Here is a 16333-nt window from a genome sequence, read left to right on the forward strand (position 1 = left end):
TTCCTCTGTGTTCCTGCCCTTCCTGGCATGCAGTTCCTGCAGAGCGATTCACTCCCTTCTGTCTCCCATTACATTGTGCCCTCTTTGTCTCCAAAACTCCTCGATACATAGTGAATGTTGGCTTGCCGTTTCACTCTTAATTCCAGGAAAAACATGAAGGTTAGACTCGGTAGAGACCTTTTACAGCATGCCAGGAGTTTGCTGCTTGGCTCTGCTTTCTTCTGCCTTAATACAGCAATGAAAGAGCCCCTGCTAGGCTGTTTGGCTGAGCCAGAGCGGTAGGGACAGCTACACCTGCCTGCGTTGTGCTCTGTGTGGGTCCACGCACAAACAAGGCAGTGAGAGGAAACCAGTAAGAGGCTGGAGGAAAGCAGTAAGGTGGTTCTGTATTAATTACATCCCAGTACAATAGCACCTTTCTTCTGCCCTCCGTTTGCAAGACCAATCTCTTTACAGTAGATCTTCCATTAAAATAAACAAGCCATGCATAAATTCTAGGCTCTTTTCTTCTGTCAGACACTTTTACACTCTTACCATGTTCATCAGCTTTAAATTACCCGCTATCCTGATAGGACTGTGACAGGGTAGTGTGCGTCTACACTACACTGTGTGTCTCCCCTTCTCTTCCCCTTCTCTGAAGCGTGGAGAGAACCCTTTCGTAATGGAAACTGGGACGGGGAGAGAGAGCAAGGTCAAGTCCCAGGCCAGGGTTGAGCTGGAGCCAGTAAGGGAAACGGAGGGGAAGGATTGCCTGTGGGGTCTCTGAGAAAGAGCACAGGGTATGACTGAGGAAAATGTCCTTCAGGCATCTTATGGCGTCGGAAGAGGCAAGAGCAGACTTTCCTCTTTCGTTAGCTATTTTGTGCAGCAGCCTTGGTTCACAGCAGTTTTACTGCATCAATAGCCTGCTGTCATTCCTCTTCTGAGTATCTCAGTAAAAGGAAAGTCTTTCATTTATTTTAGAGTCATCAAGCCCTTTACTTTCTGTTGTCAGAAGCGGCAGATTCCGAGATAGGTTATGGAAAGTCATGCCAAAGGGACCAGCCTCCAGCCTTCCCCCAGCCCTTCCTTTTTGCGTGTGAGCTTGGGATGTTCATGATGCTTCATCTCTGAGAAACAGCTTACACAGTTTGGGGCCATGCTGAGTTGAGATCCTAGGCATGAATTCTTATGGGTTGTTTAGCTTTGCAAAGCAGCTCATTTCAGGATTGTTGCCGTTGCTTTCTAGGAGTGTATTCACTATGCATGAGTGTCTGCTGTCCTCACTTGGAAATGCTAGGAACTGATCCCGTTCCTGGCTCTGGGATCCTATTCGCCTGTTATGGCTTTGCATTAAAGAAAGGGTGGGGGCTATCATGGAAAGCAGTGGCAGTGCAGGGAGCACAGCAGAGTTGTCCCGAGCAGAGGAGCCAGCAGCAGAGGCAGAAGGGAAACAGCTGCTGAAATGCATCTTTCTGCTACTCAGTTCCTTCCTGTTAGATCAGGCAGGATAATTCTTTGTAGCCTGGGACCCAACTGAGGTAAAAAGTAAGTAGCAGTCTCCAGAGCATTTTCAAAATATCTGTTCTACTTTGTGCTTCTCAGAGATAAACAAAGAGCCTTGCCTCCTTGGGGGCACTTCTAGTTAGTGCTCACACAGCGGCCTGCATACTTTGAATATCCTATTCCTGTTAGCCCTTCCCATGTCAGTTATGGTAACTGTCCTCCTGAAAGAGGATGAACGACAGATACATTCGCTGTAGGCGGCAGGTAAGGGGATTCTTCAGGCAGCCGTGAGGCCCGCGTGTAGCACAGTGGTGATGAGGAGCGTGGCGCACCAGCGGTGTCATCTGTCCTTGCAAGAGGGCTAACTCCAGAGCGCTAGCAGAAACACAAGCACTGCAACTCAGATACCACCCTGTGCAACGAAAGCGCTTACTGTAAGGTTTGAGGGTTTGCTGCTAGCTTTATTGTAGTGCTTCAGTTGGCAAGGTCCAGCAGAGGCAGAGCCTTCCTTGGCTGCGTGCATGCTGTGTGATGTGACGCAGGCAGGAACTGTGGGTGGGGACCGCTGGTCACATAGGTTAGTACCAGGGATTTTAGGGGAGCAACGCAGCGTTTTAGGCAGAGGGATTTGGCTCACCTTGCAGTTGTACAAATGAAGATGAGGGGTTGGGGGGAGCCCACTAGTAACTCTGGCCATTCTGTTACTTACAAGATGTCCTCAAAGCCTCATGTAATGGGGAATGTTTTCCCTGTATTACAAATGGGAAGAAGAAGATACAGACAAGTTAAGTGACTTCATCTAATGAGAGAGACTAAATTTGCAGCTAAAGTGACGTAACAATTTAAGAGGCTTGGCTTTTAGTCCTAGTCTGCCTCTATTTAGGAGGAAAATGATTGCATGTCCAGTAGTTAAACTGATTCCTTCTCTGTGCTGCAGGTGCAAAACGCTAGTGATTTGCTGATCAAACCTTTGGAAAATTTTCGGAAGGAGCAAATAGGGTTCACCAAGGTAAATATTTCTTTGATTTTTTCAATTCTATTGCTGTATATAGATTTTCTCCTGTGTTTTTGTTGTTTTTAAAAAGTACACGAGTGTTGTACTGCATTTAGGCTTCATGCTTTCAAAACCTTCCCCATCCAATGCTAGCGTTCAGCCGCTGCACTGAAAGTGTCGGAGCTGTGACTTTTAGTCTGATTTTTTAATCATGAGGCGCTCTAAAACCTTTCCCTTAATTCTTTGGGTTCTGTTCTGGTATAATTCCAGCTCTGTCTCTTTCCTGAGAAAGTAATGCTTGTTTCTGCAAGTGGTCAAGAGATACTCCTTGCTTCTTTTTCTCTTTTCTCCCTTGTTCATTTAACGTTATGCTTATCTAACTTGAGAATAAAATACTTTTCCCTGACAAATGTATGTTGGAGTGAGAGGGGGAAAGAGTTGTAGGGGCCAGTAATCAGGACTTGATTATAGTCTTAGTGCTTGTGTTATGAAATATCTGAATAAAGTTTCTAGGAAGCCTGGACCAAACTTTTGAAGCAGCAAACTATAAAAAGCAAGTCCTGCACATGTAGAGCAGAAAAGATTATTTTTCTCTTGTCTGCTATCGAAAAGTCAAGGTTCCACGTTACTCAGTGGCAGCTTGAAATGGGCCTGGCTCTGAAACAGCTCAGAAATGGAGATGTTTTGGAGAACACTTAGAGCTTGGATTCAGCCCATCCCATCTGGAGCCTTTGACATTTAATAAATACTGGATTGAAGAAACGATATTTGATCACCAGCCCTCCCTTCAAAATTCCCCTATACAACGGTGATGTAAAACGTATCTCTAAAAAACCATAGCGCTGCGAATGCCGTGACGGCAGTAGACCACTGTAAATGGTTTTGCATTTGCAAAGCACTGACTGCTCATTTCCTGAACCAGGCACAGAATGAAGCAGCCTCACCTGTGAGCCAGCTGGTTTGCAGGCACCTGTGCTGCAAACACAGCGCACATGCCCAGGGCAGACACAAAAACTCCCTCCTGATTGATCTGTCTGTATTAAGAATACAACCAACAAACATTTAGGTAAGAGTCATGGGGACAAGGTCAAGCTTTTGTTTTCCACTCCGTGTTTATAGAACACTTAAGTCAAGAGGGCAATGGTCTGCAATTGTTAAGATGACAACATGCAAATGTCCTTCAGGCTGTTTTCTTCTTGAGCTAGCCCTTAAAGTCTGTAAGGATTCGTTTTTCTGCAAACTAGAGCTCTCTCCTCGGAGAGCCATGCCTACCTCCCGCCTTTGGGTGGAATAACAAGCAACCGGTGTTAGAGCCTGCCGATACCCCAGCTTCTAGGCGCTTTTCTTAGCACAGTTGGTGTCCGTAGCCCTGGGCAGCCTGAAAGCTCTGAGCACTGACTTGATTGCAAGGGCATAGATTCACTTAGAAACCTACAGTCCTCCCTCAGCATCTGTTGACAGGATAAGGTACTTCTGGTGGAGATTATCAGTCAATGAACTTGCAGTCGGCTTTTTGGAAGCAGTTAAAACAGAGGTAGTGGAGAGTAGGATCTGACTGTAGGCTTCTTGGAGATCTTTTTTATTTTTTTCTTTTTTCTTATGAAGAACATGAATTGCAAAGGTGTTGGGGAGCACTTCAGTCAGCAGAGGGGTCCAGCATGGATTAGCAAAAGCGCTCATCCAGGAGGATGCAGAAGAATGTTTTGCACTCCACCACATTTATAGATGCACACACTGAAATGTGATAGAAGATAACTGATACAATGAGATAGAAGACTGCACAGTGAATGTACAACTTCCTCTCCAGTGCTGTTCTGAAACCTTGAATGGGTGTGAATGCTTCCAGGCGCATTTGAGCCAGTTCCAAACCCTTGCCCTTGCTTCCGATGCTTCCCTGACTAAAGCCTGTATTTATACCACTGGTCCAAATCCTACAAGCTGGGCTGAATTCTCCGAGTATTGACTCAGTCACAAAGACATTCATTCATTTGCCAACTTACAGAATTTCTCCAGGTCATTTGCATCCGTGATAGCAGAAGGCATGAAATACAAATGAGGACTGATCACCACAGTGCACAATTAGCAAGGGGTCTGACTGACTCCACTTCTGCCTTGCCCTGTTGATTTGCATGACATGAGTAAAGTTGTTCCTGATTTACACCAGGGTGAGAGGGGCCAGGGCCAGGCTGTCATGCAGATCAGAGACATGGTATGGAGAATTTGTACCCTCTTTCCCATATTTTGCCAGAGTTGCCTTCTATAAGATGTTTTCTGTTCTTTTTGCAAGTTGCTGAAGCCAAATAGGAAGAACATTTCAATTGGATCTTTGTGATGACTCTGGCTGGAAAGAAGCCAGATCGTCTGAGTAAGACATCTGAGTCTGCACTGACCCATTTTCCTGGCCGATGAATGGAGTCTCTTCTGTGACGTGGTGCGTGCCAGCACAGAGAGCCTCCGCAGGGCATCGCTGGGATCCTCCACAGGGCTCCTTCTTCAGCTACCTCTGCGAGCAACACATCCTTTGGATTGTTGCTGTTTTCTATGACTTGTCTAAATCCCTGCAATATGTTTGGAGTCTGAAGAGGCTCCTAGCAGGCAAAATATGTTTTGTTTTGTTTTGTCTTTTCCTTCAGAACAAAAATAGCCACTTGAGCTAGACTTAACTGGGTCATTCTGCTTCTTCTAGGATGGGAATTTCAGAGGATCCTAATTAGCAATTAAGAGAAAGTTTTGTGCAAGTCACTTTGCCCCCTCTCACTCCCTAGTCCTTGACTGCTTCATCTCTCAGCTCAAACTGGGAACTGAGCTGCTTTCCAAGGGGCCTGGCTTCTGTTCCAGCTCTCACCAGTGGCAGGTGATATGCAAGGGAAGGCCAAGCACACTGTAGACTTTCAGCTGCAGTTACCCAAAGTTGCTGTTGCATTGACAGACTAGGCAGCTTATGCCATTTCTAGGACTCCTATTCCTTTCTGATTAAACTGGCATCTGCTGAAGCTTAGAGAGTGAAGCTTTCGAAGAGCACCCTCCTTTGTTGGTGTGTATAAATGTATGCTGGCTGTGCTCCTCTGTTTGCATTCGGTTACAGTCCCCTTAGTTTCTCTTTGTGAATGAGTAAATGAGAGTTGGGTGGCTTCTTGGACTTGAACATTGGCAGATCTTAATGGGAAGGTAATGCTGTCCTTTGCTGAATATTCATGAGGAACTGATTTGCACTTGTGTTTGCAGTTTGTGCTTCAGTCTGTTCCCCCCCCCCCCCCCCCCCATCTTGCTCTGTTCTGCAGCCAGCAAGCTCTTAGAAACCTTGGCTCCAATATCAGGAGGGATTTGTAGTTCATCCTTCTACTTTTCAGTTATATGTTAATTAGGCAGAGTGCAAAATGATTGGCAGACCCCCTATTTAGTTGCCAGAAATTGTTTTGTGCTGCATTCCTTTCCATGTGGCACCAATTATTTTGTATAAGCGATCTGTGCTCTGTATATATGATGTTTGCATCAGTAGTTTTTCCTGATCCTCTCAAGCCGCTGTGAAGAGCTCGTCCTCTTCCCTTCCCTGCGTCTGATGGAGCATCCCCAGCCTGCGCGCTGGCTGCTCTGCCAGAGAAGAAAGCTGTTTCCAAAGGTTTTCCTGTCTCCAGCCTCTGAGTTCCTGGTAAAGAACAAGTTCTTCCATTGTTCCCTCGAGCCTTTTTTTTCCCCCCAATTCTGTCTTTTTAATTATAGAGCTAATGCTCTACCACAGAAAAGGCAGGCCATGCTCTCCAGGAGAGGGCTGCCCACCTGTGAGCTGGTGGCTGAAGGCCAAGGGGTCGGTAGCTCGTGGTGTCCTCCGTGGCCACGGGGAGCCTGGTTTCACAGCATCTGCAATGGTATCGTTGCCGTCCAAACCCATGTCTGCTTCTCCTGAGGACGAGATGTGCTCAGCTCACTGCGAGTCAAATGGGAGGGAGCCACGTTATTCCAGATGGTCATGTCCCGTGATGCATGTCTGCCCCTGCCTTGCTGTCATCTCTCTCTTATGTGTAAGCACAGGCTCCTCAGATGTTTCACTGTGGGCAGTTGCAGTGAGTTGGCAGGTTCAGCAACTGCCTTATGTTCCCTCAGTTTTCACTTTCCACACAGCCTTCTGGGCAAAAAGACAGATTTCCAGCATGAGAATAGATAGCAGAGTGTTAAGGAGATTCACGTCTGTCTGGGACTCGTGTGGCAGACATCCCTCGTGACAGCTCCACGGCATGGGATGACTGAGTCCCCGGCAGCTTCCTTCTAGCAAAACGAGGGACTCCCTGCTCATTTGCTGCATGTGACACTTGCCCATGTAGAAGGGCAGGACTTCCTGAAGCCACGCTGTGAGCACAGGGAGATCTTGAGTCCTGAGCTCTTTCTGACCCCTTAGCTGCTAGTCTGTATTTTCTTAAGGAGTAGGCCTGGGGTCTTCTCATGCCGTGTTGAAAGAAACCAACTTTCCCTGTCGTTTCTGTGGGGATAGTTGGGCTTTTGTTTGTTTGTTTTTTGGAGCCAGCTTTTTCCTCACCAGAGGATTTCAGGACTTGCTGACATGCTGTAAGCATCCTCTTTTATGTGTGACAAACAGGCAGGAAGGAGGATGTAAAGTGCAAACCTGTAATGCTGCTTCAGTCATAGCTGGCTCCCCGTGCAGCTTTGTTTTAATACATTTCCATGGCACGTAGTACAAAAAGCCTTGTGGTTTTGTGACTCCTTGATGTAAACATGAAACTATGATTAGGTTCCTGGCTTTGTTACATGTGGCATCTAATGGCACAGAGAGGCAATTAAAATGTGACTTTATAGAAACGGTAATTGCTCCTTTGTAAACGCTTTTTGCTTCTCTGGGTTTGGATTTGCTCATCACCGGTGATAGTCACGAGGGTTTTGTTTTGTTTTGACATCTTCCTGGCATCAGTTCTTCAGCTTCTTAAATTAGGTTTCACTCTCGGAGGACTCTTTTCTCTTCTGGATTTGATGTCTGGGTCTCTATTCTGAGACATGAATTTGCTAACATGGAGTTACAGCAGCCCTGCTACTGCAAAGGATGACACCAGAAAATATACTTACTTATTCATGTTTAGGGATCTTATTGCTACAGCGTCTCTGCAGCGCAGTGATTGTGATTACCAGGGCAAATAGGTTTGCTGGTCAAAGCCTGCCCTACTCTTGACAGTTAAATACAAGCAGCTGAATAGAAGGGTTATTAGCATGCCTCCGCAAGCGTTACTGCGTTTTTCTAAAGTAATTGTCCTCTGACAATAGCAATGGGCAAAGATAACAGAAACAGCCTTTTTGTGGGGTCAGAAATACTTTCCATAGCAAGGCAGCCTGTAGTAACACTAGTCCACCCGTTGTCCAAGGTTCTTCTAAGGAACCAGTGCCCACTGACACGAGCTAGAGTACTCGTGGGGATCAGTTGCTCGTCCAGAAAAGGCTGAAATAGCTATTGCCGGGTGGAGATCTGATCTAGCTGTTAAATTTGAGTGCCTCTGCCGTTTTCTGATGGGTGCTATCCAAGTCGGATAACATGGGGAATTGTGTGTGTTGGCCCTCCCAAACTGTACAAACTTTGTATACTGCAAGTGTCTCCCTGTGTGTGCCCACTGGAAAATAACCTTTCTTCTTCCAGAGGAAATGCAACAGTAGCCACTATGAATGTGCTTTCCGGGAGTATGGAAAGCTATTGATATTTGAAGAGAGCATCTTTCTCAAAGCCTTCGTCCCTAGCTATCCAGCTGTCCTTTGGTGGCCTCTCTTTCTTTATGCCCCAGAATTGAACCTCTGAAGCTGCTGGGACCAGCTGGCTGTCCTCTGTACCCTTCATTGCCTACTCCTATCTCTCAGAGCTAAGAAGAAAACTGAAGGTTAGCAAGCACTAACTTTGCTGAGCCAAACTGCAAGTTTTGAGAGCTTCCTCCTCAACGTCCTGCTGTGTAGAAGATCCTGTTAGACAGACTAAATAATCCATGGAAGTGGAACAGGGAAATGAAACTTTACAGAAGGAGAACTAACTGAAGAAACAGAAAAGACCTTATTTCAGAAACACAGGCTCAAACTTTGCAGTCATTATTGAATTCATTATCAAATTAACCAGTATCTAATAGTCTACTAATTCCACCTGGTCTGCTTTTTTTAGTGTTTTTGGTGTGTGTTTGCTTATTTGGAAATTTCTGTGATGTTTGATGGTGTTGGCAGCTCCATGCAACATAGAATTTAGGTTCCCTGTTACATTTATTGTTAGTTTTTAAAGTGTAGAAACGTGATGGCTTGTACCATCAGTAAGAACAGAGCTGCCTTTCCACCGCTTGCTATCAGCGGCTGGATATCCTCAGCCTAGTTCACTGAACATTGAGAGCAAGGATTTCTTATCCACAGGCTTCTCCAGCTTCACCTCTGCCTCTTCAAATCTGGCAAAGACATTCAGCTATCGACGTCCCCTCACTTCACCCTGTAGCTTATTGCTGTGCGGCAGGTTCAACATTGCAGTCGTGTTGCAAGGGCAGACTGGGAAGAGTGCCTTCTATGTTTTTCACGCACTGATCGTGGCAGCAGAGAAATCTTTGCGTTGGACAGCTAGCCTATCATTTGATATGAATAGTCCACTCTTAGAGGCCTCAGGTCAGGTAAAATGTTCTTCTGTGAACACAAGCAATAGGCCAGTGTTTTCTTCTGAAGGGGTGGGAACAAGGGAACAGGGTTGCAGGGCTTTTAGGAGATACTTATTAGAAGATGTCGTTAACTCCACAATATATTGGGACTTCTTAGCTCTGTGTTCCACTTGCTTGAGCTTTCAGAAGCTAAACACTGGGCTTTGGTATCCTATACATACCCTATAATATGTATGCGCTCATTCTCAGCTGCTTGGAGCTGGTATTGAGGCTGCTCTCTGGCTGGAGGACCAACTCTCAGCAATCACTGATGGCTCAGTTATCCTCTCTCAGGAGTATTTGCCTACTTGGCTTCTATGGATGAGAGTTTCCTGATTGCCGTAGTCTTCTGTGAACCGTTGTAAGGATAAGCAAAGTGGGAAAGTTGTGAGCTCAGCTTCTCCCTGGGTTTTCTGTTACTGTTTCATTCTCTGTTTTCACCACTGCTAATAAAGAGATGATGAGTTTCTTCCCGTGTATCACCCTTCTAGTCTTTTACTTTCATTCCAGTACATTTCAGAAACAAATGACAAAAGTTTCAAAACAGAAAAATTGCCAAACTCCTAATAAATCTTTTCTTATCCTGCCCATGTCTGTAGCATTAAATTATTTACCCAGTTATTTTTGAACTATGTGAGCAGCACATTAGCAAATGATGACTATTGTATTCACGCTTTAGTATATGTCAAGTTTACCTGACATTGAAGAGGTTGAGAGGTAGAACAGTACCTCTTCTGTAGGGCTTGTGCCACAGTGGTGATAGGAGGAAGTATTTATAGAGTTCCGTGCCATGAAGTATTGCTAGAACTCGCTCTCTAAGAGAAACTGAATCTCAGTGTAAGAAACTGACTGGTGAAAGCACAGCAAATGAAAAATGGTCTCCTGTTTTGATGGATCCACCATAATTTTTCCATGGGAATACTGAATTACGTAAGATCTTGGCATTGCCTCATTGTTCTTATCTCAAAGAAGCCAATAATTGGTTCTGTTTCAACTGGTTCATCTACAGGAAAGGAAGAAGAAGTTTGAGAAGGACGGTGAGAAGTTTTATTCCATGTTGGATCGCCATTTGCATTTGTCTTCTAAAAAGAAGGAATCCCAACTACAAGAGGTGTGTGTGGAATTTTCTTCAGAGTGGGGTCCAGCAGCAACAATATTGGCTGCTCTAGATTTTAAAAAACAGCAGGGAAAGTTTCAGTACCTGGTTGAAAGTGGTGAAAGTGGCTCTACCTAAAGCCTATTCACATGGCTGAGACCAGGGATATAGAGGTGGTAGTTCACACCATAGTATTGAGCAGCAATACAGACTTAACATATTGTCTTCCTTTCCCCCAGCACCTATTCTCATCCTTACAATATAGAAAGACAGTGACCAGTTTTACTGGCATGCCTTGGGGTTGGCCGTGCTGAGGACTGACTTGGGGATCTGATCTGGCTGGCAAATAACTGGTTGTTGTTATTGTAGCCTACCTAGCTCCCAGTGCTCGCAAGGATGGTTGTGGCAGCAGGCCCAAAGTAGCCGTGCACAGCAGGGAGAGGCAGGATGGTGCCCTTTGAGCTGGTACTGCCACTGAACATTTTGCAACTGCAAAGGAGAGCCCCAGCCACTCGAGCCCACATCAGAGAGGAGCTGGATCAAAGCAGACCTGTGAAATCAGTTGTCAGATCAAGTTACAAGCATCTTTGCAAGGCAAAATTTATGTAGCTTGTAGTAACATAGCATGCCACGTTGTCTTGCTTAGTCATGTGGATCTGGAAGTGCTGGTGTCAGGTCACAGCAGGAGGAGGCGAGAGGATCGTGACACTGGCCTTGTCTTCACCTGTGCAGGGTTGTTGGGAGAAGGTAGAGGAGCTTAAACTTTTGTTTGATACTTTTTAATTAAAAAAAAATTGCAAACACCTTTAAGGAAAGCCGAGTCCTTGCAGAATGGCGTGAAGTTCTGAATTTGTAAATGAAAAAGAGTGAGAAAAGGATAGATCTGAGAAAAATAGCCAATGTTCCAGTCTTTTTGTTCTGCGTGGAGAGTTCAAAACCTGTGTTTGACAGATTGGGCAGGCTTTTTCTGAAGTGAGGACAGAACTATTTTGGGGCTGATGGACAGATACTAGTCAAAGATTGTCAAGCTAGATGTGATTTTTGTTTTTTTCTCCACCTCTCCATTTTTTTTTCCAGGCTGACCTCCAGGTTGACAAAGAGAGACACAATTTCTTTGAGTCCTCCCTTGAGTATGTGTACCAGATCCAGGAAGTACAAGAAAGCAAGAAATTCAGTATTGTTGAGCCGGTAGGAGTTCCTTTTCTTTCAGTTCTTATTGTTTCATACTCAGATATATCGACTTGCTGACAGTAGCGGGAAGGGATGAGCTACCAGGTTGGATTACTGCTTCTTAACAACCTTTAGTGGTGCTTCATGGAGCACCACGAAGCTACACACTTGTTTCTCATCTCTGTAAGTCGATCCTGAGGAACAGGCCAGACGCTGTAGGTAGCTACAGGTGTTAGTATGAATTATCCTGGACACCTTGCATTTGGTGAGCAGTAGCTGTTTTCAAAGGCAGACAGCTGCTATCTGGTCTGCTCATCTGTCAGGGCCAAGGTTATAGTGGTTCCAGCTCATGATGGTGTAAAAGGAGCCTGTGAATCTCTGCACTGCACTGCAGAGGGAATGGCTCTGCCCTGGCATTGTATGCCGTTAAGCATGGGAGCAAAAAGAGCTCCTGGATAAGCTATCCAGAAGTCTGCTCTTGTTCCCCCACTAGGGCCTTTCGTTTCAGGTAGTGTTTTACTAAGGCAGATGATAGTGTATTTGTGGGAGATAGACCAGGGCTTTAGGGGGCGTTATGGTCAATAAGTCATACTAAAATTCATATCGCTCACCTCCAAAATTGTAAGAAAAACAGACAGTTTTGTATATAATTTTTGAAACCCTGCTTCATGCCTGTCTTTCCTCTGATTAGAAATTTAAAAGAAAAGTTTAATCCATAACCTTTCCCTCCTTTGCAGGTGTTGGCTTTTCTCCACAGCCTCTTTACTTATAACAACCTGACAGTTGAACTCACACAGGATTTCCTTCCTTATAAACAGCAGCTTCAGCTCAGCCTGCAGAATGTAAGTTCCTGCTCTGCTCAAACATTTTTTTGCATGTGATTTCTATTCCTATTTTTATTCAAATGCCTCTTGTGGGAAGGCTTGTCCGTGTAAAATAGACTGATCATGTCCATTGTGGAAGATGGAGAGGAAGTTATTTCTTTTTCTCCTGCAGAGGAGAGACTGCAGGTGCTACTAGAGTGTTTTTCAGAAATCACAGATTCCAGACAGAAGGGGCTACTAGGATTGTGTCATTTAACCTTGTGCATAAACAAGCATGACTATTCTTCCAAAAGGTCTTGCATTACATTTTCATGTGGTTGAAATGATACGTGACTTTGAGAAAGGCATCCAGTCTTGATGTTAATGGTATCAGCTTACTACACGCTTTGATGAGCTGCTCTACTGACTAGATATACTTCTGGGATAAAAAAAAGTCCCTTTTACCCTCACTGTGTATCAAGGCTGCCCTTCGTTTCTGTGGAACAACAGCTATAAATCCGTGCTAAGTCGAGTTTGCTGCTGACTTATTAATTAGTCTAAGTAGCGTTCCATAAAAAATGCCTTGACTTTGCACTGTATGTTGACGCGAGTCTGTTTAAAAATGATTCCGTGCCAATCCTTGTAGCATGATTTTGTGAGGAAAAGTTTCCTAAGTTTGTAGGAGACTACACCTATTATCTAAATAAAAGTGCAAACAGGAAATCAGGTGCTTCTTCCTCCAGCTAGCCTTAGAAGTGTTGTATTTCTGTTATTTAAAGAACAAAGGTCTCTTCCCAGTCATGACTCCTCAACGTAATTTCTGTGTACAGTATGTTAAACCTTGTCTCTTCAGTGATCTGTAAGAGGCTAGTTTTCTTACAGCTTGAATTTTCCTGTGAATTTGTGGAGCAGCTTCCACAGCCAGAGCACCTAAAATCTGAGGCTGAAATTTTGGCTAGGAACATTCAAAGCTCGCTCTTTCCTGATGTTCAGATGTATTTCTTCTCTTTCTTTCTTTTTTTTTTTTCTCCTAACAGACAAGGAATCACTTTTCCAGCACACGAGAGGAGTTGGAAGACCTGAAGAAAAGGATGAAAGAAGCCCCCCTAACCTGCAAACTGCCTGGGCAGCCAACCATAGAGGGTTATCTGTACACTCAAGAGAAATGTAATGGCTTTTGTATGCACTGAATGGGTTACAGAAGCACAAGGCTCAGCTGCAGGCTGGAGCCCTGCTCAGGCTGTGCCCAGCTCTCGGTTAGAAATGGTCAGACCTGCCTAGACGAGGTGTGGTTGTGGGCTGTGGGTGCACTGGGCGCTTACCTCCTGTCAGCCCAGTGCCTCTAGCTGTACGCAGGAGGTTTCTCATGAATTACTGGTAGCTTTAAATGTAATGTAGCAAATAGCTTTTTGAGTGGTGGGACAAAGTATTCTCAGGGTTACGTGAGCCATGTAAGCAAGGAGGTGGTTGCCCTGTGTTTGAGTTAGATGAGATTTATTACTCTTTTTTAGAGATGGAGAGACCAGAGCTGTGACAGATTGCGTCTTGGCTGCATTTTATCGGAATAAATCTGGTGTCCTGCCCACTAATCCTCTTTTTGATAAGGGTTTCTTTTTTAGCCTGCCTCTGCGTATACAGTTCCTGGATGACTGCAGTACTGCTGTTTGTACTTCTGGCTTCATCTAGCGCCAGGAGTTTCCGTCGGTGCTGGGTGCCGAATCTTTACTGTCTATTTGTATTCCCGTAGCTAGTTCGCTTCTGGTTAAATGCACCTTTTGTTCAGCAGGTCAGTGCTCCTGAGGCTGGTTTCAGAGAGGGACTGTGGGTGTTCAGTCCCTGTGTTCACTCCAGATGTCCTTTCTCCCCACTTTTGGCAAAGATGAGGGACGGAGTGAGTGTTAGTATTTTAGGTTGTCCAAATAAATAAATTGTATATTAGAAGGATTCCAAGAGCGGATGTCTATGGCAGGTCCATAGATGAAAAAAACCTAACTGTGTCTTGCCTGTGGGGTTAGCTATCTCAGGTCGCTACGTGGAGAACTGCAGTTTAGTTCCAAAAACCTTCTCAGGCAAAAATAAGTCATAAAAGCTGTTCTTTGTCCTCCTGTGAAACTGTGGCATTTTGTATCCTAAAAATGGTGATTTTTGTACTCCCACCAGCTGGGAGCTATTACAACTGTCATGCTAAGTTAAGCGTGTTTCTGCCTTTCGTTCTAAGAGATGCTCTTTCCATCTTTCCAGTTACCAGTTGCACATTGCCACATACAGTGCAGGCAGCCCATTCTTCTGGCTGCTCCATAGCTTGGCAGAGAAAATCATTCTTTACATTATTTCGCTCATTACTTCCACATCTGCTGTATTGCATGTCTTCTACATAGTGGCTCTGTCTTACGGTCTCTGATGCGCCTGTGCTCTGTGCACATGAGCACAAGGCGCCTGCTAATAGCAGAAGCCGTTCTGATTTTGTGCTGAATCAAATCAAATCAAATTCAGTCTCTTACAAATACTGTTTGTAGTTTTACATGGTCATATAAACATGAATATTCAAGGGACAAAAGCCTGTATACAGAGGGTAAAGCCAGAGCTCTGGTCTCTGAGTCTACAGACAACTTTATGAGCAGTTAGTTTTTGAATTATAGATATGTATGTGTGTATACATATATTTGTATGTCTGTTTATCTTGCATTTAAAAAGAAAACACACATACACCGTAATTTTAGATCACAAATAAACGTTGCATGTTCCTGCATGAGAATGACTGTATTTACTGCCTTTAGTTATGTTTCCCCTATGAATCGAATAAGAAAAAGAATTATTCCTGACAAGTGCAACTTAAAAAAAAAATATTACACAAAAGGTGTCAGTTTTAGCATTTCATAGAGAGCGATTTGGATAAGACAACAAAGAACAGTGAAAATAAATCATAGTGTGATATAAATACGCACTTTAGGGTGTTTTAAAGATGCTGTTGTCTTTCCTGCCAGCTTTTCACTGACAGGAAAAAACAGTGGCATCCATTTGAAACAAACATTCAAGACACGTAGGATCCTGCTGGTGTATTTCTTGGCTGGACTTTACCAAACTGGTCTGGCCTGCAACCAGACTCTCACAAATGTCTTTTCATCAGCAGCTTTTTCTGAGTGTGTTGGATGTGACTGCTACCCTGTGCTCATTTTCCTCACTTCTCCTTCTAGCTTTTGCAAAATTGTAAATAGGCATACTACTGAACGAGACTTCTCATTCAGGGTATACTCGGACACTTTGGCTGTTGCTGTTTATGATGGGTCACAGCTAAGATCCCCGGTCAGGATCAGACTGCCTTTGTTCCCAGAGACGTACGAACATGCAGGAAAATACAACCTCCGCTCCTGCAAGCTTCCGGTCAAACTAAAGCTCTTGTCTCTATTGACTCCAGCTTTGCTTTTATTTCCTTGTATTTCTGCAGGGGCATTGGGCATCTCTTGGGTGAAATATTATTGCCAATACGAAAAAGAGGCAAAAACTTTAAGGATGACCCCCATGGACCAGAAGCCTGGAGCTAAGCAAGTGAGTTGATTTCATGGAGGGATGTCTGCAAAAACTGACCCTGTCATTAGCTTTCAACTTCACTGATTCTATTTTATTTCCTTGTATAAGCAAATACAAGTGTAAATACCATGTCCGGAGCAGATGTAGGCCACCCCCACTGTAGGAAACCATAGTTTGAACGCTGCTAGTTTGTAAAGAGCGTTGACAGTGAACTGAATACTGAATCAGCGACTGCAGGTGTAGAAGGGCTCTTGCTAGCCACAGGGCAGAGAGATGGGCTTTGCATCCCGTTTCCCTGACTGCCCACGTGTATTTGTGGTGCCAGCGTGAAGGAAACATTTCTGTGAGGAAGAAGTTTCATCTCTCCCTGTTGCACAGGAACTTAAGTTCTTCTGAATTTGCCAGTGGAGATTCCAGTCCACATCATTTGGCCGAGGTTCAGTCAGTGCTAACTAGCACGTTTGGCCTAGTGCATGTAAATTCTCTAAGAAATTTCTGGCTCGAGACAAGCTAACCTGTATGTTTCTCCCTGCAAATGAGTGGTGAACCTACAGCCTGATTTGCACATCTGCCTCTGGGAGTAATTGCAAGTATTTGAATTACT

The 16333-nt window shown here is 44.6% G+C and overlaps 1 protein-coding gene across 2 annotated transcripts in view; it reads left to right on the forward strand.

The window, feature by feature from the left end:
* Positions 1 to 16333, forward strand: part of OPHN1 (oligophrenin 1) — an 87849-nt gene that overhangs the window by 41339 nt on the left and 30177 nt on the right. For both annotated transcript variants that reach the window (XM_068956703.1, XM_068956704.1), the window contains exons 4-9: positions 2423 to 2494; positions 10142 to 10243; positions 11306 to 11416; positions 12136 to 12240; positions 13239 to 13368; positions 15647 to 15747. In XM_068956703.1, coding sequence (XP_068812804.1) covers positions 2423 to 2494; positions 10142 to 10243; positions 11306 to 11416; positions 12136 to 12240; positions 13239 to 13368; positions 15647 to 15747 — 621 coding nt within the window. The remainder of the gene's footprint in view (positions 1 to 2422; positions 2495 to 10141; positions 10244 to 11305; positions 11417 to 12135; positions 12241 to 13238; positions 13369 to 15646; positions 15748 to 16333) is intronic.

This window comes from Struthio camelus, chromosome 11 (genome assembly GCF_040807025.1).
Source record: "Struthio camelus isolate bStrCam1 chromosome 11, bStrCam1.hap1, whole genome shotgun sequence".
Classification (NCBI taxonomy): domain Eukaryota; kingdom Metazoa; phylum Chordata; class Aves; order Struthioniformes; family Struthionidae; genus Struthio; species Struthio camelus.